At 65.8% G+C, this 24,829-nt stretch overlaps 1 protein-coding gene across 1 annotated transcript in view; it reads left to right on the forward strand.

The window, feature by feature from the left end:
* Window positions 1-224: 224 nt before the first annotated feature.
* LOC127465575 (filamin-A-like) overlaps window positions 225-24,829 on the forward strand; it is a gene marked incomplete at both ends in the record, with an annotated part of 31,790 nt that continues 7,185 nt past the window's right edge. The window contains 23 exon segments of the mRNA XM_051776084.1: window positions 225-379; window positions 517-718; window positions 720-815; window positions 2,069-2,182; window positions 3,151-3,204; window positions 3,206-3,295; window positions 4,932-5,055; window positions 5,537-5,697; window positions 6,847-6,937; window positions 7,025-7,194; window positions 7,909-8,026; window positions 9,492-9,754; window positions 10,553-11,150; window positions 12,598-12,771; window positions 13,262-13,424; window positions 14,609-14,769; window positions 15,826-15,996; window positions 16,732-16,855; window positions 17,915-18,071; window positions 18,795-18,984; window positions 20,388-20,411; window positions 22,543-22,790; window positions 23,862-23,964. Of these exon segments, the coding sequence (XP_051632044.1) occupies window positions 225-379; window positions 517-718; window positions 720-815; window positions 2,069-2,182; window positions 3,151-3,204; window positions 3,206-3,295; window positions 4,932-5,055; window positions 5,537-5,697; window positions 6,847-6,937; window positions 7,025-7,194; window positions 7,909-8,026; window positions 9,492-9,754; window positions 10,553-11,150; window positions 12,598-12,771; window positions 13,262-13,424; window positions 14,609-14,769; window positions 15,826-15,996; window positions 16,732-16,855; window positions 17,915-18,071; window positions 18,795-18,984; window positions 20,388-20,411; window positions 22,543-22,790; window positions 23,862-23,964 (3,751 nt within the window).

Genomic DNA, 24,829 nt, shown 5'->3' on the forward strand with positions numbered 1-24,829 from the left:
GGGAGGGGAGGGGGCTCAGGGATGATGTTGGGACCCTCAGTGAGGGCTGATTTTGGGGTCCCTTTCCCCGATTTCTCAGTGGATTTTGTGCTTCCAGGCTGACTTTGGTGTCCTTTTCCCAATTTTCTCGTGTATTTTGTGCTCCCTGACTCATCTGGGGTTCCCTTTCCAAGTTTCTCAGTGCATTTTGTGCTCCCTAACTCATCTGGGGGTTCCCTTTCCAGATTTCTCTGTGTATTTTGTGCTCCCTGACTCATCTGGGGTTCCCTTTGGCAGGTTTCTCGGTGGATTTTGTGCTCCCTGACTCATTTGGGGTTCCCTTTCCAGATTTCTCAGTGTATTTTGTGCTCCCTGACTCATTTGGGGTTCCCTTTCCCAGGTTTCTCAGTGGATTTTGTGTTCCCTGACTCATTTGGGGTTCCCTTTCCCAATTTTCTCCGTGTATTTTGTGCTCCCTGACTCATCTGGGGTTCCCTTTGGCAGGTTTCTCGGTGGATTTTGGGGTTCCCTTTGCAGGTTTCTCGGTGTATTTTGTGCTCCCTGGCTGATTTGGGGTTCCCTTTCCCAGGTTTCTCCGTGTGTTTTGTGCTCCCAGGCTGATTTGTGGTTCCCTTTCCCAGGTTTCTCAGTGGAGGGCCCATCCCAGGCCCGGATCGAGTGCTCGGACGGGGGGGACGGCTCGTGCTCGGTGCGTTACTGGCCCACGGAGCCGGGGGCCGTACGCGGTGCACGTGCTCTGCGACGGGGAGGACATCCGGGGCAGCCCCTTCATGGCCGACGTGCGGCCCGCGCCCCCCGACTCCTTCCCCGAGAAGGTGGGACCCCAAAAACCCCCAAAATCCCCCCCAAATCCCCCCAAAATCCCATCACAGCCCCTTCATGGCCGACGTGCGGCCCGCGCCCCCCGACTCCTTCACCGAGAAGGTGGGACCCCAAAAACCCCATCACAGACCCCCCCAAAACCCCATCACAACCCCTTCATGGCCCCGCGCCCCCCGACTCCTTCCCGGAGAAGGTGGGACCCCAAAAACCCCCAAAATCCCCCAAAATCCCCCCCAAATCCCCCCCACAGCCCCTTCATGGCCCCGCGCCCCCCGACTCCTTCCCCGAGAAGGTGGGACCCCAAAAACCCATCACAGACCCCCCCAAAATCCCATCACAGCCCCTTCATGGCCGACGTGCCAGCCCACACCCCCCGACTCCTTCCCGGAGAAGGTGGGACCCCAAAAACCCCATCAGAGACCCCCACAATCCCCCACAGACCCCCCAGATCCCCCCCACAGCCCCTTCATGGCCGACGTGCGGCCTGTGCCCCCCGACTCCTTCCCTGAGAAGGTGGGACCCCAAAAACCCCATCACAGACCCCCCCAAAACCCCATCACAGACCCCCCCAAAATCCCATCACAGCCCCTTCATGGCCGACGTGACCCCGCGCCCCCCGACTCCTTCCCCGAGAAGGTGGGACCCCAAAAACCCCATCACAGAGCCCCCCACAGCCCCTTCATGGCCCCCCTGCCCCCAGACTCCTTCCTGGAGAAGGTGGGACCCCCCCAGACCCTCCAAACAACTCACAGACCCCCAGGGACACCCAGATCCCCCCTTTTCCCCCCAAATGTCCCCCAAATCCACCCTTTTCCCCTCAAATCCCCCCCTCAACACCCCCAAATCCCCCTTTTCCACCCCCAAATCCCCCTTTTTCCCCCCCAAATCCACCCTTTTCCCTCAAATCCCCCCCTTTCCCACCCAATGCCCCTCAAATCCACCCTTTTCCCCTCAAATCCCCCCCTCAACACCCCCAAATCCCCCTTTCCCCCCCCAAATGCCCCCCCAAATCCACCCTTTTCCCCTCAAATCCCCCCCTCAACACCCCCAAATCCCCCCTTTCCCCCCCCCAAATGCCCCCCAAATCCACCCTTTTCCCCTCAAATCCCCCCCTCAACACCCCCAAATCCCCCTTTTTCCCCCCCAAATCCCCTCAAACCCCCCTTTTCCCCCCCTTTTGCCCCCAAATCCCCCTTTTGCCCCCAAATCCCCCCCCAAACCCCTGAACCCCCCCCGTGCCCCCCAGGTGAAGGCCCACGGGCCGGGGCTGGAGCAGTCGGGGGTCTCGGTGAACAAACCCACCGAGTTCACCGTGGACGCCAAGAACGGGGGGAAGGGACCCCTCAAAGTGCAGATGCAGGTGAGGGGGGCTTCTGGGGGGCTGGGGAGGGGATTTAGGGGGTCTGGGGGGTGATTTTGGGGTAATTTGGGGGGATTTGGGGAGTCTGTGGAGGGGTTGGGGGGAGCTGCCAATGGGATTTGGGGGGGGCTCTGGGGGACTTGGGGGGGGCTATGAGGGATTTGGGGGGGCTGAGAGTGGATTTGGGGGATCTGTGAGGTGATTTTGGGGTAATTTGGGGGGATTCAAGGGGGTCTGTGGAGGGTTTGGGGGACCTGTGAGTGGATTTGAGGGGGGGCTGTGGGGTGATTTTGGGGGGGACTGTGAGGGATTTGGGGGGGTCTGTGAGGGATTTGAGGGGTCTGTGAGGGATTGGGGGGGCTGTGGAGGAATTGGGGGGGGCTGTGGAGGGATTTGGGGGTCTATGGGGGGATTTGGGGGGGCCTATGAGGGATTTGGGGGGGCTGGGAGTGGATTTGGGGGATCTGTGAGGGATTTGGGGGGGCTGTGCAGGATTTAGGGGGGCTGGGAGTGGATTTGGGGGGGCTGTGGAGGATTTGGTGGGTCTGTGAGGGATTTGGGGGAGCTGTTAGAGGGATTTGGGGGGTCTATGTGGGATTTGGGGGTGTCTGTGGGAGGATTTGGGGGATGAGGATTTGAGGGGCTCTGGGAGAGTTCAGGGAATGGAGGATTTGGGGGCACTGGGGGGGACTTGGAGGGGCTGTGGGAGGGATTTGGGGGATGGGGGGGATTTGGGGTTTCTTTGGGGACATTTGGGGGGGTCTTTACACAGGATTTCAGGGGTCCCTCCCCATTCCAGGTGGGATCTGAGGCGATTTTGGGGCGACACCAGGAGGATTTGGGACCCCCTTGGTGGGGGGCTGAGGGGCCATGGGGGGGAATTTGGAGTCCCAGCGGGGTGTGGGTGGATTTGGGGGGGTCTCAGGGCGGGTTTTGGGGGGTCCTGACCCCCCTTTTTCCCCCCCCAGGACTCGGAGGGGAACCCCGTGGACGTGTCGGTGAAGGACAACGGGAACGGGACCCTTCAGCTGCTCCTACACCCCAAAAAAACCCATCAAACACACGGCCATGGTGTCCTGGGGGGGGGTCAACATCCCCCAGAGCCCCTTCAGGGTGAGAGGGGACCCCAAAAATGGGGATGGGGGGGGTCTGTGGGGGTCACCATCCCCCAGAGCCCCTTCAGGGTGAGGAGAGACCCCAGAAATGGGGATTGGGGGGTCCTGGGGAGGGTCAACATCCCCCAGAGCCCCTTCAGGGTGAGAGGGGACCCCAAAAATGGGGGATGGGGGGGTCCCAAACCTGTGTCTGGGGGGGTCCTGAACCCAGGTTTGGGGGGGTCCCACCTGCCCAAGGGGATCCTGAACCCAGATTTAGGGGGTCCCATTTTTCCAAGGGGTTTCCAAACCCAAGTTTAGGGGGGTCCCACCTACCTGGGGAGGGTCCCAAACCCAGATTTAGGGCATCCCACCTGCCCAGGGGGGGGTCCCAGACCTGGATTTGGGGGGTCCCATCTCCCCGGGGGGGGGGTCCCCAAACCTGGTTTTTGAGGGGGTCCCAAAACCTGGGTTTAGGGGGGGTCCCACCTGCCCAAGGGCGGTCCCCAAACCCAGGTTTAGGGAGTCTCACCTGCCTGGGAAGGGTCCCAAACCTGGGTTTAGGAGGTCCCACCTGCCCAGGGCGGTCCCAAACCCAGGTTTAGGGGGGTCCCACCTTTCCAGGGGGGGTCCCAAATCTGTGTTTAGGGGGATCCCACCTACCTGGGGAGGGTCCCAAACCTGTGTTTGGGGGGTCCCACCTGCCCAAGGGCGTCCCAAACCCAGGTTTAGGGGGGTCCCCACCTTTCCAGGGGGGTCCCAAATCTGTGTTTAGGGGGATCCCACCTACCTGGGGAGGGTCCCAAACCTGTGTTTTGGGGGGTCCCACCTGCCCCAAGGGCGTCCCAAACCCAGGTTTAGAGGGTCCCACCTGCCCTGAGGGGTCCCAAACCCGGGTTTAGGGTGTCCCATCTCCCCGGGGGGATCCCAAACCCGGGTTTAGGGGGGTCCCATCTCCCCGGGGGGGTCCCAAACCCATGTTTAGGGTGTCCCCATCTCCCCGGGGGGGATCCCAAACCCGTGTTTAGGGGGGTCCCATCTCCCCGGGGGGGGTCCCAAACCCATATTTAGGGTGTCCCATCTCCCCGGGGGGATCCCAAACCCGTGTTTAGGGTGTCCCATCTCCCCGGGGGGATCCCAAACCCATATTTAGGGGGTCCCATCTCCCTGAGGGGGGTCCCAAACCCATGTTTAGGGGGTCCCATCTCCCCGGGGGGATCCCAAACCCATATTTAGGGGGTCCCATCTCCCTGAGGGGGGTCCCAAACCCATATTTAGGGGGTCCCATCTCCCCGGGGGGGTCCCAAACCCATATTTAGGGTGTCCCATCTCCCCGGGGGGATCCCAAACCCGTGTTTAGGGGGGTCCCATCTCCCCGGGGGGGGTCCCAAACCCGTGTTTAGGGTGTCCCATCTCCCTGAGGGGTCCCAAACCCGTGTTTAGGGTGTCCCATCTCCCTGAGGGGTCCCAAACCCGTGTTTAGGGGGGTCCCATCTCCCCGGGGGGATCCCAAACCCCTGTTTAGGGTGTCTCATCTCCCCGGGGGGTCCCAAACCCGGGTTTGGGGGGTCCCATCTCCCCGGGGGGGGTCCCAAACCCGGGTTTGGGGGGTCCCCCGTCCCCGGTGGTCCCGCTGACGCCCGTCCCCGTTGCAGGTGGGGGTGGGGGCCGGCAGCCACCCCCACAAGGTGAAGGTTTACGGGCCCGGCGTGGCCAAGACGGGGCTCAAGGCCCACGAGCCCACCTACTTCACCGTGGACTGCAGCGAGGCCGGCCAGGGTGGGCACGGGGGGGGGCTCGGGGGGGGCTCTGGGGGGGGCTGGAGATGGGTCTGGGGGGCTTTGGGGGGCTGGAGATGGGGCTGGGGGGCTTTAGGGGGCTGGGAGGGGGATTGGGGAGCTGTCAGGGTGTGTTTTGGGGGTCCCAGGAGCTGTCAGGGTGTGTTTTGGGGGGTCCGAGAGGGTTTGGGGGTCCCGGGAGCTGTCAGGGTGTGTTTTGGGGGGTCCTGGGTGGTTTGGGGATCCTGTGAGCTCTCAGGGTGTGTTTTTGGGGGTCCTGTGAGCTGTCCAGGTGTGTTTTGGGGGGTCCTGGGTGTTTTGGGGCTCCTGGACACTGTCAACATGTCTTTTGGGGGGTCCTGGGTGTTTTGGTGGTCCCGGGTGCTCTCAGGGTGTGTTTTGGGGGGTCCCTGCGTGTTTTGGGGCTCCCGGGCTGTGTTTGGGGTGTCCCAGGGTGCTGAAGCCCCCCCGTTTTCCCCCAGGGGACGTGAGCATCGGGATCAAATGTGCCCCGGGCGTGGTGGGCCCGGCCGAGGCCGACATCGACTTCGACATCGTGCGCAACGACAACGACACCTTCACCGTCAAGTACACGCCCGGCGGGCCCGGGGCCTACACCATCATGGTGCTCTTCGCTGACCAGGTGGGGCTGGGGGGCTCGGGGGGGCTTTGGGGGGGCTTGAGGGGCTGATTTTGGGGCACAGGGGGCACTGGGGGGCTCAGGGGGGCTGATTTTGGGGCACAGGGGGCTTGTTTTGTACATACAAATACACCCCTGTGGGCCCGGGGCCTGCACCATCATGGTGCTCTTCGCTGACCAGGTGGGGCTGGGGGGCTCGGGGGGGCTCAGGGGGGGCTCGGGGGGGCTTTGGGGGGCTGATTTTGGGGCACAGGGGGCACTGGGGGGCTCAGGGGGGGCTGGTTTTGTACATACAAATACACCCCTGTGGGCCCAGGGCCTGCACCATCGTGGTGCTGTTCACTGACCAGGTGGGGCTGGGGGGGCTCGGGGGGGTCTTTGGGGGGGCTCAGGTACCTTTGGGGGGCTGATTTTGGGGCACAGGGGGCTGATTTTGGGTCAAAAGGGGCTCGTTTTGTACATACAAATACACCCCTGTGGGCCCGGGGCCTGCACCATCGTGGGTGCTCTTCGCTGACCAGGAGGGGCTTGAGGGGCTCTGGGGGCTGGGGGGCTGATTTTGGGGCACAGGGCGCTGATTTTGGGACACGGGGGGGCTCATTTTGGGGGTACCTCCATACCCAGCCCCTGCACCATCACGGTGCTGTTCACGGACTAGGTGGGGCTGGGGGCTTGTGGGGGCTGCAGGAGCTCATTGTGGGGCACAGGGGGCTCATTTTGGGGCACAGGGGGCTCATTTTGGGGCACGGGGGGCTGATCTGTGGGCACAAGGGGCTCATTTTGGGTCACAGGGGGCTCATTTTGGGGCACAGGGGGCTGATTGGGGGCACAGGGGGCTCATTTTGGGGCACAGGGGGCTCATTTTGAGGCACAGGGGGCTGATCTGTGGGCACAGGGGCTCATTTTGGGGCACAAGGGGCTCATTTTGAGGCACAGGGGGCTGATCTGTGGGCACAAGGGGCTCATTTTGGGGCACAAGGGGCTCATTTTGGGGCACAGGGGGCTCATTTTGGGGTCCCCCCCATGCCCAGCCCATGCCCCATCACGGTGCTGGGGGAACTCGGGGGGGCTCAGGGGGCTGCAGAAGGGGCTCCAGGGGGGGCTGCAGGATGGTCAGAGGGGCACAGGGGTCTGATTTTGGGGTCCCCCCAGGCCACCCCCACCAGCCCCATCCGGGTGAAGGTGGACCCCTCCCACGACGCCAGCAAGGTCAAGGCCGAGGGGCCCGGGCTGAGCCGCTCCGGTGAGTCTGGGGGGCACGGGGTGGGGTTGGGGGGGTCTGAGGGGGATTTGGGGACCCCCCTGACGCCCCCCCGACCCCCCCTCTCAGGTGTGGAGCTGGGGAAACCCACCCACTTCACGGTGAACGCCAAGGCGGGGGGCAGGGCCCCCCTGGACGTGCAGGTCACGGGGCCCGGCAAGGGCGAGGCCGTCAAGGACCTGGAGGTGAAGGACAACCTGGACGGGACCCACACGGTCACCTACACCCCCATCCAGCAGGTGAGGGGCCCCAAACACCCCAAACACACCCCCATCCAGCAGGTGAGGGGCCCCAAACACCCCAAACACACCCCCATCCAGCAGGTGAGGGACCCCAAACACACCAAACACACCCCCAAACACACCCCTAAACACACCCCCAAATACACCCCCAAACACACCCCCATCCAGCAGGTGAGGGGCCCTAAAACACCTCAAACACACCTCCAAACACACCCTCAAACACACCCCCAAACACACCCCCAAACACACCCTCAAACACACCCCCAAACACACCCCCATCCAGCAGGTGAGGGACCCTAAACACCCCCAACACACCCCCAAAACACCCCCAAACACACCCCCAAACACACCCCCAAACACACCCCCATCCAGCAGGTGAGGGACCCCAAAAAACCCCAAAACACCCCCTTTCACCCCAAACACACCCCCATCCAGCAGATGAGGGACCCCAAAACATCCCCATCCAGCAGGTGAGGGACCCCAAAACCCCCAAAACACACCCTTAAAACACACCCCCAAAACACCCCCAAACACACCCCCAAACACACCCCCATCCAGCAGGTGAGGGACCCCAAAACCCCGAACCCCCCAAACTCTGCACCCCCCAAAAAACCCCCCCTCCCATTATAGAGTCCCCCCCTTTGCAGTGTTGGGAGGGGGGGGCTGTGATCCCCCTCCTGAGCCCTCCCCAACCCCCCCTCCGCCCCCCAGGGTAATTTGGGGGTCTCGGTGACCTACGGGGGGGACCCGATCCCGAAGAGCCCCTTCAGTGTGGGGGTGACCCCCAGCCTGGACCTGGGCAAGATCAAGATCTCCGGCCTGGACGACAGTAAGGGGGGGCTGGGGGGGGATTTGGGGGGTCCTGGGGGGGGCTTTGGGGGTCTCCAAGGGCTGGGGGGGGGCTGGGAGACATGGGGGGGGGGACACACACTGGGGGGATTCCTGGGGGACACACTGGGGGGATCCTCAAGGGCTGGGGGGTCTTGTGGGGTTGGGGGGGGTCCTCAGGGTCTGGGGGGGGGCAATGGGGCTGGGGGGGATCCTTGGGGGTTGGGGGGGGGCCTGGGGGGGGGGGGCTGAGAGGGACCTGGGGAGGGTCCTGGGTCTGGGGGCTTCCTGGGGGCTGGGGAGGGTCTCCAGGGGCCAGGGGGGGGGACACCAGGGGGTCCTCTGGGGCTGGGGGGGATCCTTGGGGTTTGGGGGGGGACACCAGGGGGTTCTCTGGGGGCTGGGGAGGGTCTCCAGGGGCTGGGGGGGGGACACCAGGGGGTCCTCTGGGGCTGGGGGGGATCCTTGGGGTTTGGGGGGGGACACCAGGGGGTCCTCTGGGGGCTGGGGGGGATCCTTGGGGGTTGAGGGAGGGTCCCTGGGGGACATGAGGGGGGGTTGAGAGGGACCTGGGGAGGGTCCTGGGTCTGGGGGCTTCCTGGGGGCTGGGGAGGGTCTCCTGGGGCCAGGGGGGGGGACACCAGGGGGTCCTCTGGGGCTGATGGGGATCCTTGGGGGTTGGAGGGGGGACACCAGGGGGTCCTTGGGGCTGGGGGGGATCCTTGGGGTTTGGGGGGGGACACCAGGGGGTTCTCTGGGGCTGGAGGGGCCCCTGGGGCTGGAGGTTCTTAGGGGGCTTCCCTGGGGCTGGGGGGGATCCCCCCCAATTTCAGTCTACCCCCCATATCAATCTCTACCCCCCAATTTCAGTCTCTACCCCCCCAATTTCAGTCTCTACCCCCCCAATTTCAGCCTCTACCCCCCAAATTTCAACCTCTACCCCCCAAATTTCAGCCTCTACCCCCCCAGTTTCAGCCTCTACCCCCCAATTTCAGCCTCTACCCCCCAGTTTCAGTCCATAACCCCCCATATCAGCCTCTACTCCCCCAATTTCGATCTCAATCTCCCAAATTTCAATCTCTATCCCCCAAAATTCAACCTCTACCCCCAAATTTCAATCTCAACCCCCCATATCAACCTCTACCCCCCCAATTTCAATCTCTGCCCCCCAATTTCAGTCTCAACCCCCCATATCAACCTCTACCCCCCAATTTCAGCCTCTACCCCCAAATTTCAATCTCTACCCCCCCAATTTTAATCTCTACCCCCCCATATCAACCTCTACCCCCCCATATCAACCTCTACCCCCCCAATTTCAGCCTCTACCCCCCCAATTTCAATCTCTACCCCCCCCATATCAACCTCTACCCCCCAATTTCAATCTCTACCCCCCCATATCAACCTCTCCCCCCCAAATTTCAGCCTCTGCCCCCCCAGTCTCAACCTCTCCCCCCCTCTACCTGCAGAGCTGGAGGTGGGCAAGGACCAGGAGTTCACGGTGAAGTCGAAGGGCGCGGGGGGCCAGGGCAAGGTGGGCGCTCGGATCACGGGCCCCTCGAGGAAGGGGGTGCCCTGCACGGTGGAGCCGGGGCTGAACCCCGAGAACAGCCTCGTGCGCTTCATCCCCCGCGAGGAGGGGCCCTACAGCGTCGAGGTCACCTACGACGGCGTCCCCGTGCCCGGCAGCCCCTTCCCCGTCGAGGCCGTGCCCCCCACAGACCCCTCCAAGGTGGGTGTTGGGGTCACCCCCCCGGGGCTGGATTTGGGGTGGGGGGGTTGGGGTGAGCTTGTGGGGCTGTATTTGGGGTGAGGGTGTTGGGGTCACCCTGTGGGGCTGTATTTGGGGTGAGGGTGTTGGGATCACCCTGTGGGGCTGGATTTGGGGTAGGGCTGTATTTGGGACCCTGTGGGGCTGGATTTGGGGTAGGGCTGTATTTGGGACCCTGTGGGGCTGTATTTGGGGTGGGACTGTATTTGGGGTGGGGCTGTATTTGGGGTAGGGCTGTATTTGGGGTGGGGGTGTTGGATCACCCTGTGGGGCTGTATTTGGGGTAGGGCTGTATTTGGGGTAGGGCTGTATTTGGGGTGGGGGTGTTGGGATCACCCTGTGGGGCTGTATTTGGGACCCTGTGGGGCTGTATTTGGGGTAGGGCTGTATTTGGGGTAGGGCTGTATTTGGGACCCTGTGGGGCTGTGTTTGGGGTGGGGCTGTATTTGGGGTAGGGTGTATTTGGGGTAGGGCTGTATTTGGGGTAGGGCTGTATTTGGGACCCTGTGGGGCTGTATTTGGGGTAGGGCTGTATTTGGGGTAGGGCTGTATTTGGGGTAGGGCTGTATTTGGGGTGGGGCTGTATTTGGGGTGGGGCTGTATTTGGGGTGGGGCTGTATTTGGGGTAGGGTGTATTTGGGGTAGGGCTGTATTTGGGGTAGGGCTGTATTTGGGACCCTGTGGGGCTGTATTTGGGGTAGGGCTGTATTTGGGGTGTCCCCCATCACCCCCCTCCCAACCCCCCCGTTTCCCCCCCAGGTCCGCGCCTTCGGGCCGGGTCTGCAGGGGGGCCTGGCGGGGGTCCCGGCCCCCTTCACCATCGACACCAAGGGGGCCGGCACGGGGGGCCTGGGGCTGACGGTGGAGGGGCCCTGCGAGGCCAAGATCGAGTGCCTGGACAACGGCGACGGCACCTGCTCCGTGTCCTACCTGCCCACCGAGCCCGGCGACTACAACATCAACATCCTCTTCGCCGGCGCCCACGTGCCCGGCTCGCCCTTCCGCGCGCCCGTCCGGCCCCAGTTCGACCCCTCCAAGGTGACCTGCGAGGGGCCGGGGCTCGAGGGGGCCACGGCCGGGCAGCCCGGGCGCTTCCGCGTGGACTGCAGCCGCGCCGGCACCGCCGAGCTCACCATCGGCATCGCCTCCGAGGCCGGGGCCCGCGCCGAGGTGCGGGTGGAGGACGACGGCGACGGCACCTACACCATCGCCTACACCCCGCGCAGCCCCGGCGTGTACACCATCACCGTGGAGTACGGCGGGCAGCCCGTGCCGCACTTCCCCAGCACCGTCCGCGTGGAGCCCGCCCGGGACACCGCCGGCGTCAAGGTGTTCGGGCCCGGCGTGGAGGGCAAGGGTGAGTCTGGGGTGAGACCATAGGGGTCAAGGGGTGACACCACCAGGGTGACACCGCCGGCGTCAAGGTGTTCGGGCCTGGAGTGGAGGGCAAGGGTGAGTCTGGGGTGAGGGTAACACCATAGGGGTGACACCACCAGGGTGACACCGCCGGCGTCAAGGTGTTCGGGCCTGGCGTGGAGGGCAAGGGTGAGTCTGGGGTGAGGGTGAGACCATAGGGGTCAAGGGGTGACACCGCCGGTGTCAAGGTGTTCGGGCCTGGCGTGGAGGGCAAGGGTGAGTCTGGGGTGAGACCATAGGGGTGACACCATCAGGGTGACACCACCGGGGTCAAGGTGTTCGGGCCCGGCGTGGAGGGCAAGGGTGAGTCTGGGGTGAGGGTGACACCATAGGGGTGACACCATCAAAGTGACACTGCTGGGGTGAAGGGGTTGACACCACCAGGGTGACACTGCCGGGGTCAAGGTGTTCAGGCCCAGCGTGGAGGGTAAGGGTGAGTCCGGGGTGAGAGTGAGACCATAGGGGTGACACCATCAGGGTGACACCATCAAGGTGACACCACCGGGGTGAAGGGGTGACACCACCAGGGTGACACCACTGGGGTGAAGGTGTTCAGGCCCAGAATGGAGGGCAAGGGTGAGTCTGGGGTGAGACCACTGGGGTGAAGGGGTGACACCACCAAGGTGACACCATCAAGGTGACACCACCGGGGTGAAGGGGTGACACCACCAGGGTGACACCACTGGGGTGAAGGTGTTCAGGCCCAGAATGGAGGGCAAGGGTGAGTCTGGGGTGAGACCACTGGGGTGAAGGGGTGACACCACCAAGGTGACACCACCGGGGTGACACAGGTGAGGGGAGGGTGTTTGGGCCCAGAGTGGAGGGCAAGGGTGAGTCTGGGGTGACACCACCGAGGTGACACCACCGGGGTGACACAGGTGAGGGGAAGGTGTTTGGGCCCAGAGTGGAGGGCAAGGGTCAATTTGGGGGGTGAGACCCACAGGGGTGAGACCATGAGGATGGGATGGGATGGGATGGGATGGGAAAGGATTGGATGAGAAGGGGATGAAATAGGAAAGGATGAGAAGGATGGGATGGGATGGGATGGGATGGGATGAGATGGGGTGGGGTGGGATGGGATGGGAAGAGATAGGAAGGGATGGGATGAGAAGGGAATGGGATGGGATGTGATGGGATAGGAAAGGATGAGAAGGGATGGGATGGGATGGGATGAGAAGGGATAGGAAGGGATGGGATGAGAAGGGGATGAGAAGAGAATGGGAAGGGATAGGAAGGGATGGGATAGGAAGGGATGGGAAGGGATATGAAGGGATGGGATGAGATAGGAAAGGAAGGGATGGGATGGGATGGGATGGGATGGGATGGGATGGGATGGGATGGGATGGGAAGGGATATGAAGGGCTGCCCCCTGCCCCCCCGCCCCCCAGGCGTGTTCCGCGAGGCCGTGACGGAGTTCGAGGTGGACGCGCGGGCGCTCAGCAAGGCCGGGGGGCCCCACGTGAAGACCCTCGTGTCCAACCCCTCCGGCAACGTCACCGAGACCTTCGTGGAGGACCGAGGGGACGGCACCTACCACGTGGAGTACACCCCCTACGAGGAGGGTGAGCTGGGGGGGCCCGGGGGGGCTCTGACCCCAGGGGGGTGACCCCCTGTGTGACCCCCACCCACCCAGGGAGCCCCTTCGTGGGGTCTGTGTTGGACCTGGGGATTCTGGGGGGTGACCTGAGACCTCCTGTGTGACCCCCACCTGACCAGAGAGCCCCTTCATGGGGCCAGTGTTGGACGTGGGGGCTCTGGGGGTTGACCTGTGACCCCCACCCACCCAGGGACCCCCTTCTTGGGGCCTCTGCTGGACCTGGGAGCTCTGGGGGCTCCAGGGGGGTCCTGGGGACTCAGGGGGTGTTCAGGGGGGTCCTGGCGGCTCGTGGGGGCTCAGGGGGGTGCTGGGATCTCAGGGGGGGTTCAGGGGGCTCAGGGGGGCTCAGGGGGGTCCTGGGGGCTCGTGGGGGCTCCGGGGGGTTCAGGGGGGTCCTGGGGGCTCAGGGGGGCTGAGGGGGGCTGAGGGGTCTCACGGTGCCCCCCTCTCCCCAGGCCTGCACACGGTGGAGGTGACGTACGACGGGACCCCCGTGCCCCTGAGCCCCTTCCGGGTGCCCGTCACCGAGGGCTGTGACCCCGCCCGGGTGAGGGTCCACGGGCCCGGCATCCAGAGCGGGACCACCAACCAGCCCAACAAGTTCACCGTGGAGACACGGTGAGACCCCCGGGCTGGGAGGGCCAGGGGCACCCCAGATCCCACCAGGGACACCCCAGATCCTGCTAGGGACACCCCAGATCCCACCAGGGACACCCCAGATCCCGCCAGGGACACCCCAGATCCCAAAATCCCACCAGGGACACCCCAGATCCCACCAGGGACACCCCAAATCCCAAAATCCCACCAGGGGCACCCCAGATCCCACCAGGGACACCCCAAATCCCAAAATCCCACCAGGGACACCCCAGATCCCACCAGGGACACCCCAGATCCTGCTAGGGACACCCCAGATCCCAAAATCCCACCAGGGACACCCCAGATCCCACCAGGGACACCCCAGATCCCAAAATCCCACCAGGGACACCCCAGATCCCACCAGGGACACCCCAGACCCTGCTAGGGACACCCCAGATCCCACCAGGGACACCTCAGATCCCACCAGGGACATCCCAGATCCACCCAGGGACACCCCAAATCCCACCAGGGACACCCCAGATCCCACCAGGGACACCTCAGATCCCAAAATCCCACCAGGGACACCCCAGATCCCACCAGGGGCACCCCAGATCCCACCAGGGACACCTCAGATCCCAAAATCCCACCAGGGACACCCCAGATCCCACCAGGGGCACCCCAGATCCCAAAATCCCACCAGGGGCACCCCAGATCCCACCAGGGACACCCCAAATCCCAAAATCCCACCAGGGACACCCCAGATCCACTCAGGGACACCCCAGATCCCAAAATCCCACCAGAGGCACCCCAGATCCCACCAGGGGCACCCCAAATCCCAAAATCCCACCAGGGACACCCCAGATCCACTCAGGGACACCTCAGATCCACACAAATCCTTCCCCTGCTGACCCCAAACCATCCCCATACCCCAAATCTCTTCCTCCCCCCCAAATCCTTCCCCTGCTGACCCCAAACCATCCCCAGACCCCAAATCTCTTCCTCCCCCCCAAATCCTCCCCCTGCTGACCCCAAACCATCCTTGTACCCCAAACCTCTTCCTCCCCCCCCAGTTCCTTCCCCTGCTCACCCCAAACCTCTTCCTCTCCCCCAATTTCTCCCCCTGCTGACCCCCAACCATCCCTGTACCCCAAACCTCTTCCTCCCCCATCCCCTTCTGTGTTCCCTGGGGGTGCCCCCCTGACCCCCCCCGTGTGCCCCCCACCCAGGGGTGCCGGCACGGGGGGCCTGGGGCTGGCGGTGGAGGGACCCTCGGAGGCCAAGATGTCCTGCACGGACAACAAGGACGGGAGCTGCTCCGTGGAGTACATCCCCTATGAGCCCGGGACATACAGCCTCAACGTCACCTACGGCGGCCACCAGGTCCCAGGTGGGGCTGGGGGGGTCCTGGGGGGGTTTGGGGGGCTCTGGGGGGGGTCTGGGGGGTCCTGGGGGGCTGCTCCGTGGAGTACATCCCCTATGAGCCCGGGACCTACAGCCTCAACGTCACCTACGGCGGCCACCAGGTCCCAGGTGGGGCTGGGGGGGTCCTGGGGGGGTTTGGGGGGTCCTGGAGGGTCCTGGGGGGTCCTGGGGGGCTGCTCCGTGGAGTACATCCCCTATGAGCCCGGCACATACAGCCTCAACGTCACCTACGGCGGCCACCAGGTCCCAGGTGGGGCCGGGGGGGTCCTGGGGGGGGTTGGGGGGCTCTGGGGGGTCCTGGAGGGGTTTGGGGGGTCCTGGGGGGCTCTGAGGGGCTCTGGGGGGTCCTGGGGGGCTGCTCCGTGGAGTACATCCCCTATGAGCCCGGAACCTACAGCCTCAACGTCACCTACGGCGGCCACCAGGTCCCAGGTGGGGCTGGGGGGGTCCTGGAGGGGTTTGGGGGGTCCTGGGGGCTCTGACCCCATAGAGGTGACCCCACACGTGCCCCCCATTAATTCGGGACCCCCCCTCTCCCCCAGGGAGCCCGTTCCAGGTGCCGGTGTCGTGCCCTGTGGACGCCTCCCGCGTGTCCTGCTGGGGGCTGTGGGGGCACCGGGAGGCTCAGGGGGCTCTGACCCCATAAGTCTGACCCCACACGTGCCCCCCATTAATTCAGGACCCCCCCTCTCCCCCAGGGAGCCCGTTCCAGGTGCCGGTGTTGTGCCCCGTGGACGCCTCCCGCGTGTCCTGCTGGGGGCTGTGGGGGCACCAGGGGTCTCAGGGGGGCTCAGGGGGCTCTGACCCCATAGAGGTGACCCCACACGTGCCCCCCATTAATTCAGGACACCCCCTTCTCTCCCAGAGAGCCCGTTCCAGGTGCCGGTGTCGTGCCCTGTGGACGCCTCCCGCGTGTCCTGCTGGGGGCTGTGGGGGCACCGGGGGGCTGTGGGGGCTCTGACCCCATAGAGGTGACCCCACACGTGCCCCCCATTAATTCGGGACCCCCCCTCTCCCCCAGGGAGCCCGTTCCAGGTGCCGGTGTCGTGCCCTGTGGACGCCTCCCGCGTGTCCTGCTCGGGGCCGGGTCTCACCCCGGGCTCCGTCCGTGCCAACGTCCCCCAGACCTTCACCGTGGACACCTCCAAGGCCGGGGTGGCCCCGCTGGACGTCAAGGTCCAGGGCCCCAAAGGTCAGGGGGGCACCCTAAAGGGGGGCTTGGGGTGTCCTGGGGGGTCTGGGGTGTCCTGGGAGGGTTTGGGGCGTCCTGGGGGGTCTTGGGGTGTCCTGGGGGGTCTGGGGTGTCCTGGGAAGGTTTGGGGCATCCTGGGGGGTCTTGGGGTGTCCTAGGGGATCTGTGGAGCCCTGGGAGGGTTTGGGGTGTCCTGGGGGGGTCTTGGGGTGTCCTGGGAGGTCTGTGGTGTCCTGGAGGGGTCTTGGGGTGTCCTGTGGGGTCTGTGGTACCCTGGAGAGTTTTGAGGTGTCCTGGGGGTCTGTGGTGCCCTGTGGGGTTTTGGGGTGTCCTGGGGGGTTTTGGGGTGTCCTGGGAGGTCTGTGGTGCCCTGTGGGGTCTGTGGTGCCCTGTGGGGTCTTGGGTTGCCCTATGAGTGTCCAGGGTGCCCTGTGCTGGCTCTTGGGGTGCCCCCCAGGGCTCTCTGGGGGTCTCAAGGGATCCCCCAGGGCTCTCTGGGGGTCTCAAGGGATCCCTCAAGGCTCTCTGGGGGTCTCAGGGGATCCCTCAGGGCTCTCTGGGGGTCTCAAGGTGTCCCCTGGGGCTCTCTGGGGGTCTCAGGTTGCCCCGGGGGGTGTCTGGCAGTCCCGGGGGGTGCCATGGGGTGGCCGTGGGGTGCCATGGGGTGCCATGGGGTGGCCGTGGGGTGGCCGTGGCCGTGCCCCGGTGCCCCCCTGACCCCCCCGTGCCCCCCAGGCGTGGTGGAGCCCGTGGACGTGGCCGACAACGGGGACGGGACGCGGCGCGTGAGCTACGTCCCCTCCCGGGAGGGGCCCTACAGCATCGCCGTGCGCTACGGAGACGTCGAGGTGCCCCGCAGGTACCGGGGGCACGGGGGGCATGGGGGCACTGGGGGGGCTCTGGGGGGGCTCTGGGGGGCACTGGGGGGGCACTGGGGGGCACTGGGGGGCACTGGGGGGAACCAGGGGGCACTGGGGGGAACCAGGGGGCACTGGGGGGGCTCTGGGGGGGCACTGGGGGGGCACTGGGGGTGTTCTGGGAGGAACCAGGGGGCTCTGGGGGGCACTGGGGGGGCTCTGGGGGGAACCAGGGGGCTCTGGGGGAAACTGGGGGGCACTGGGGGGGCTCTGGGGGGAACCAGGGGGCACTGGGGGGAACCAGGGGGCTCTGGGGGGGCTCTGGGGGGAAGCAGGGGGCTCTGGGGGAAACTGGGGGGCACTGGGGGTGTTCTGGGGGGAACCAGGGGGCTCTGGGGGGGCTCTGGGGGGCACTGGAGGCATTCTGGGGGGCTCTGGGGGGCACTGGAGGTGTACCAGGGGGAACCAGGGGGCTCTGGGGGGCACTGGAGGCGTTCTGGGGGGCACTGGGGGGGTTCTGGTGGACACTGGGCGTTCTCGGGGGTGCTCTGAGGGGAACCAGGGGGCTCAGGCGGGCACTGGGAGGTCTCTGGGGGGCACTGGAGGTATTCTGGAGGGCTCTGGGGGAGCTCCAGGGGGCACTGGGGGGCACTGGAGGCATTCTAGGGGGCACTGGGGGGCACTGGGAGGTCTCTGGGGGGCACTGGAGGCATTCTGAGGGCACTGGGGCGCACTGGAGGCATACTGGGGGGGCTCTGGGGAGCACTGGAAGCATTCTGGGGGGACTGGGGGGGCTCTGGGGGGCACTGGAGGCATTCTGGGGGCACTGGGAGGGCTCTGGGGGGCACTGGGGGGGCTCTGGGGGGCACTGGAGGTGTTCTGAGAGTCTCCAGAGGGGCTCTGGGGGTCACCAGCCGTGTTCTGGGCACTGGGGGTGTTTGGGGGGGCTCTGGGGGGTGGCACAGGGGGGTCCTCTCGAGGGGGCCCCGAGGGGCACTGGGCAGCCCTGGGGGGTCTCTGGGTGCCCCTGAGGGGTCTCTGACCCCCCCGTGCCCCCCCAGCCCGTTCAAGGTGAAGGCTCTGCCCACCCACGACGCCAGCAAGGTCCGGGCCAGCGGCCCCGGGCTCAACACCACGGGGGTCCCGGCCAGCCTGCCCGTCGAGTTCACCATCGACGCCAAGGACGCCGGCGAGGGGCTGCTGGCAGTGCAGATCACGGTGGGGGGCTTTGGGGGGGCTTTGGGGGGGCTGCTGGCAGTGCAGATCACGGTGGGGGGCTTGGGGGGGCTTTGGGGGGGCTGCTGGCAGTGCAGATCACGGTGGGGGGGTCAGGGGGGGTCAGGGAGGGTTTGGGGGGGCTGCTGGCCCTGCAGATCACGGTGGGGGGGCTTGGAGGGCTCAGGGGGGCTTTGTGGGAGGTTTGAGGGGCTCAGGAGGTGTTGGGATTTGGGTGTTCAGGTGTTGGGATTTGGGGATCACAGTGAGTTGGGATTTGGGTGTTCAGGTGTTGGGATTTGGGTGTTTTGGGTGTTTCAGGTGTCAGGATTTGGGGATCACAGCGAGTCAGGATTTGGGGATCACAGCGAGTCAGGATTTGGGGATTGCAGTGAGTCAGGATTTGGGGATCGCAGTGAGTTGGGATTTGGGGATTGCAGTGAGTCAGGATTTGGGGATCACAGCGAGTCAGGATTTGGGGATCACAGCGAGTCAGGATTTGGGGATCACAGTGAGTCAGGATTTGGGGATTGCAGCGAGTCAGGATTTGGGGATCACAGCGAGTCAGGATTTGGGGATCACAGCGAGTCAGGATTTGGGGATCACAGCGAGTCAGGATTTGGGGATTGCAGTTCCTGGGCTCTGGGCCCTCAGGGACTCTCGGGGTGTCCCATCCCCGATCCCGATGGATCCCTCCCAACCCCGGGCTGTGGTTTTCCCCCCCAGGACCCCGAGGGGAAGCCCAAGAAGGCGTCGATCCGGGACAACGAGGACGGGACGTACACGGTGTCGTACGTGCCCGACATGACGGGCCGGTACACCATCCTCATCAAGTACGGCGGCGACGAGATCCCCTACTCGCCCTACAGGATCCGCGCAGTGCCCACCGGGGACGCCAGCAAGTGCACCGTCACCGGTGAGGGGGCACGGCCAGGGGAGGGGGCACGGCCAGGGGAGGGGGCACGGCCAGGGGACAGAGAGAACTGACAGGGGGAGGGGGCACGGACAGGGGACAGAGAGAACTGAAATGGGGAGGGGGCACTGACAGGGGACAGAGAGAACTGACTTGGGGAGGGGGCACGGCCAGGGGAGGGGGCACTGACAGGGGACAGAGAGAACTGACATGGGGAGGGGGCACTGACATGGGAGAGAGAGAACTGACAGAGGGAGGGGGCACTGACAGGGGGAGGGGGCACTGACAGGGGAGGGCGCACGGCCAGGTGAGAGAGAGAACTGACTTGGGGAGGGGGCACTGCCAGGGGAGGGGGCACTGCCAGGGGAGGGGGCGCTGCCAGGGGAGGGGGCACTGACAGGGGACAGAGAGAACTGACAGGGGAGGGGGCACGGACAGGGGAGGGGGCACTGACAGGGGACAGAGAGAACTGACAGGGGAGGGGGCACTGACAGGGGAGGGGGCACTGACAGGGGAGGGGGCACGGCCAGGGGACAGAGAGAACTGACATGGGGACAGAGAGAACTGACATGGGGAGGGGGCACTGACAGGGGGACAGAGAGAACTGACAGGAGGAGGGGGCACTGACATGGGGAGGGGGCACGGACAGGGGAGAGAGAGAACTGACTTGGGGAGGGGGCACTGCCAGGGGAGGGGGCAATGAAATGGGGAGGGGGCACTGCCAGGGGACAGAGAGAACTGACTTAGGGAGGGGGCACTGACAGGGGAGGGGGCACTGACAGGGGAGAGATAGAACTGACATGGGGAGGGGACACTGACAGGGGGAGAGATAGAACTGACATGGGGAGGGGACACTGACAGGGGGACACTGAAATGGGGAGGGGTCATGGCCAGGGGACAGAGAGAACTGACTTGGGGAAGGGGGACACTGATGGCAGTGATGTGGGGCGGGACACAACCAGGGGACCCCATGATGACAGTGACATGGAGGGGCAGGGCCGGGGGACCCCCCGATGGCAGTGACATGGGGAGGGGGCACATCTGGGTGACAGATGGCAGTGAAATGGGGGGGGGACACAACCAGGGGGACCCCCCGATGGCAGTGACATGGGGGGGGGGGCAGGGCCGGGGCTGGCAGGGGGTGCTGGGCTGGGCTGGGGAGGGGTTTGGGGGTCTCCCCACGTGTGTCTCACTGGATTTGTCGCTTCTCTGCCCACCCCCCTCACCCCCCCCTCCCTTTTGGGGTGGGGGGCACAGCCTTGGCACCCACCGCCCACCCACCACACCCGGGGGGGCACGGGGCGGGTCTGGGGGGGCACGGGGGGGGTCTCACCACGTGTGTCTCACTGGATTTCTTGCTTCTCTGCCCACCCCCCTCACCCCCCACCCCCCACCCCACGCTGTAGTTTCCATCGGAGGTCACGGCTTAGGTAAGATCACGGCACGGCGCAGGAGCGGGGCAGGAGCGGGGCTGAGCGGGGCAGGAGCAGGGCTCAGGACCGGGGCAGGATCAGGGCGCAGGAGCGGGGCAGGAGCAGGGCTCAGGAGCGGGGCAGGATCAGGGCGCAGGAGCGGGGCAGGAGCAGGGCTCAGGAGCGGGGCAGGATCAGGGCGCAGGAGCGGGGCAGGAGCAGGGCTCAGGAGCGGGGCAGGATCAGGGCTGGGCTCAGGGCTCAGGGCTCAGGGCTGGGCTCAGCTCACGGCTCAGGCTCAGGATTGGGCTCTGGCTCTGGCTCAGGGCTCAGCTCTGGCTCCAGGCTCAGCTCAGGCTCAGGGCTGGGCTCAGGGCCGGGCTCAGGGCTCAGGGCTGGGCTCAGGGCTGGGCTCAGCTCACAGCTCAGGCTCAGGATTGGGCTCTGGCTCTGGCTCAGGGCTCAGCTCTGGCTCCGGGCTGGGCTCAGCTCACGACTCAGGCTCGGGTTCAGGCCCAGGGCTCAGCTCACGGCTCGGGCTCAGGATTGGGCTCTGGCTCTGGCTCAGGGCTCAGCTCTGGCTCAGGGCTCAACTCAGGCTCAGGGCTGGGCTCAGCTCATGACTCAGGCTCGGGTTCAGGCCCAGGGCTCAGCTCACGGCTCGGGCTCAGGATTGGGCTCTGGCTCTGGCTCAGGGCTCAGGGCTGGCTCAGCTCAGGATTGGGCTCAGGGTCAGGATCAGGGCCAGGCTCAGCTCATGGCACAGTTCCGATTGGGCTCTGGCTCTGGCTCAGGGCTCAGGGCTGGGCTCAGGGCTGTGCTCAGCTCACGGCTCAGGGTCAGGCTCAGGGCTGGGCTCAGCTCATGGCTCAGGATCGGGGCAGGATCGGGGCTGGGCTCAGCTCACAGCATGGCTCAGGATTGGGCTCTGGCTCTGGCTCAGGGCTCGACTCAGGCTCAGGACTCGGCTCAGGGCTTGGCTGAGGGCTCAAGGATGGGCTCAGGGCTCAAGGATGGGCTCAGGACTCGGGGCTTGGCTCAGGGCTGGGCTCAGTTCAGGCTCAGGGCTCAGCTCAGGGTTCGGGCTCAGGCTCGGGACTGGGCTCAGGGCTCAGCTCAGGGTTTGGCTCAGTTCAAGCTCAGGGCTCAGCTCAGGGTTCGGGCTCAGCTCAGGGCTCAGCTTGGCTGTGTCCCAGCTCAGCTCCTGGGGGGGTCATCACCCTCCCCAGTTTGGGGGTCCCAGCAGCCCCTGGGGGGGTCATCACCCTCCCCAGTTTGGGGGTCCCAGCAGCCCCAGAGCCCCCTGGCACTGTCACAGCTACTGGGAGGCCTGACCCGCCCCGATTTGGGGGTCCCAACTGGTGGGCAGCCCCTGACTCCTCTATTTTGGGGCTCCCAGCGGGTGGGCAGCCCCAGAGCCCCCCAGTTTGCCCCTGACTCCTCTATTTTGGGGGTCCAAGCAGATGAGCAGCCCCAGAGCCCCCTGGCAGTGTCATGGCTCGAGTCACAGTCCTGAGCCCCCCAATTTGGGGCTCCCAGCAGGTGGGCAGCCCCAGAACCCCCCAGTTTGCCCCAAAATCTTCTATTCTGGAGTTCCCAGCAGGTGGGCAGCCCCAGAGTCCCCAATTTGGGGGTCCCAGCGCGTTGGCAGCCCCAGAGTCCCCAATTTGGGGGTCCCAGTGGGTGGGCAGCCCCAGAGTCCCCAGTTTGGGGGTCCCAGCGTGTTGGCAGCCCCAGAGTCCCCAATTTGGGGGTCCCAGCGCGTTGGCAGCCCCAGAGTCCCCAATTTGGGGGTCCCAGCGCGTTGGCAGCCCCAGAGTCCCCAATTTGGGGGTCCCAGTGGGTGGGCAGCCCCAGAGCCCCCTGGCAGTGTCACAACTCGAGTCACAGTCCTGAGCCCCCCAATTTGGGACTCCCAGCAGGTGGGCAACCCTGAAGCCCCCAGTTTCGGGGTCCCAGTGGGTGGGCAGCCCCAGAGCCCCCTGGCAGTGTCACAGCACGAGTCACAGTCCTGAGCCCCCCAGTTTGGGGGTCCCAGCGGGTGGGCAGCCCCGGAGCCCCCCAGGGCGGGCCAATGGGGCGGTTTTGGGGTGTCCCCTGGGACCGGGCAGGCTGTGACCCCCCCCCCTCTCCCTGCTGTGCCCCCCAGGGGCCGGGCTGGGCCCCACGATCCAGCTGGGCGAGCAGACGGTGATCACGGTGGACGCCAAGGCGGCGGGCAAGGGCAAGGTGACCTGCTCCGTGTGCACCCCCGACGGCTCCGAGGTGGACGTGGACGTGGTGGAGAACCCCGACGGCACCTTCGACATCTTCTACACCGCCCCCCAGCCCGGCAAGTACGTCATCTGCGTCCGCTTCGGGGGAGAGCACATCCCAAACAGCCCCTTCCAGGTCATGGTGAGTCACTGAGGGGGCACCGGGGGGCACAGGGGGGTACAGGGGGGGGTACTGGGGGGCATGGGGAGAGCACATCCCAACAGCCCCTTCAGGCTGGTGAGTCACAGAGGGCACGGGGGGCACTGGGGGTCGGCACAGGCTGGCAGGGGGAGGGCACATCCCAAACAGCCCTTCCAGTCATGGTGAGTCAGCCTGAGGGGGCACCGGGGTGCACCAGGGTGGGACCCCAACTGGGGGGCACAGGGGGAGTGCACAGCCCTTCCAGTGCATGGTGAGTCACTGCGGGGGCACCTGGGGGGCACAGGGGGAGTACAGGGGGGGCACATCCCAAACAGCCCCTTCCAGGTCATGGTGAGTCACCGAGGGGCTCTGGGGGGCACAGGGGGGGTACAGGGGGGGGTACAGGGAGGGCACATCCCAAACAGCCCCTTCCAGGTCATGGTGAGTCACTGCGGGGCTCTGGGGGGCACAGGGGGGGCACAGGGGGGGTACAGGGGGGGTACAGGGGGAGGGCACATCCCAAACAGCCCCTTCCAGGTCATGGTGAGTCACTGAGGGGGCACCGGGGGGGCACAGGGGAGTACAGGGGGGGCACATCCCAAACAGCCCCTTCCAGGTCATGGTGAGTCACCGAGGGGCTCTGGGGGGCACAGGGGGGGCACAGGGGGGGGTACAGGGGGAGGGCACATCCCAAACAGCCCCTTCCAGGTCATGGTGAGTCACTGAGGGGCTCTGGGGGCACAGGGGGGGGCACAGGGGGGGTACAGGGGGGTACAGGGGGAGGGCACATCCCAAACAGCCCCTTCCAGGTCATGGTGAGTCACTGCGGGGCACTGGGGGGCACAGGGGGGGCACTGGGGGAGGGCACATCCCAAACAGCCCCCCCTGATCCCCCTGTGCCCCCCCCCAGACCACGGACCGGCCCCTGCTGGGGGTGAACGGGCTGGACATGGTGGGGCTGCACACAGGGGGTGTTTGGGGGTTTTGGGAAGGGTCAGGGGGTGTTTGGGGTTTTAGGGGGTCAGGAGCATCGAGGTCTGGCCCCCCCCTGACCCCCCTGTGCCCCCCCAGGCCACGGACCGGCCCCTGCTGGGGGTGAACGGGCTGGACATGGCGGGGCTGCGCCCCTTCGACCTCGTCATCCCCTTCACCATCAAGAAGGGCGAGATCACGGGTGAGGGGGGCCCCCCAAAACTGGGGGGCTTTGGGGGGGTCCCCAACACCCCTTGTGGTGCCCCAGGGGGTCCCCAGAACAGCTCAGAGTCCTCAGGGTGGGGGGGGGACTGGAGCAGCTTGGGGGGGTCCCCGAGACCTGGGGGGGTCTTTGGGCTCCCCAGGGTCCTCCTGGGGGGGGTGGGAAGGATTTTTGGGGTCCCCAAAGCCCCCCTGGATCCTCTCCCGAGGTCCCCAAGGTGACCAGTGTGTCCCCTCCCGGGGTCCTGAGCCCCTCCCAGGGTGTCACCAGTCCCCCAGGATGTCCCCAGTCCCCCCAGGGTGTCCCCAGTCACTCCCAGGATGTCCTCAGTCAGTCCCAGTGTGTCCCCAGTCACTCCCAGGGTGACCCCAGTCACTCCCAGGGTGTCCCCAGTCCCCCAGGGTGTCCCCAGTGTGTCCCCACCCCCTCTCAGGGTGACCCCAGTCACTCCCAGGGTGTCCCCAGTCCCCCCAGGCTGTCCTCAGCCCCTCCCAGGGTGTCCCCAGCCCTTCCCAGGGTGACCCCAGTCACTCCCAGGGTGTCCCCAGTCCCCCAGCCCACCCTGACCCCCCATACCCTACAGGGGAGGTGTCCCCAGGGTGTCCCCACCCTCCCAGGGTGCCCCCAGGCCCTCCCAGGTTGTTCCCAGAGCATTCCCAGGGTGTCCCCAGGGTGTCCCACCCCCCTGAACCCCCTGACCCCCTGTGCCCCCAGGGGAGGTGGGGATGCCCTCGGGGAAGGTGTCCCCAGGGTGTCCCCAGGATGTCCCCAGGATGTCCCCAGGGTGTCCCACCCCCCTGACCCCCCTGACCCCCTGTGCCCCAGGGGAGGTGCAGATGCCCTC

This window comes from Manacus candei, unplaced genomic scaffold, assembly GCF_025592945.1.
Source record: "Manacus candei isolate 608988 ecotype Guabito, Panama unplaced genomic scaffold, ASM2559294v1 h1tg000435l, whole genome shotgun sequence".
Classification (NCBI taxonomy): domain Eukaryota; kingdom Metazoa; phylum Chordata; class Aves; order Passeriformes; family Pipridae; genus Manacus; species Manacus candei.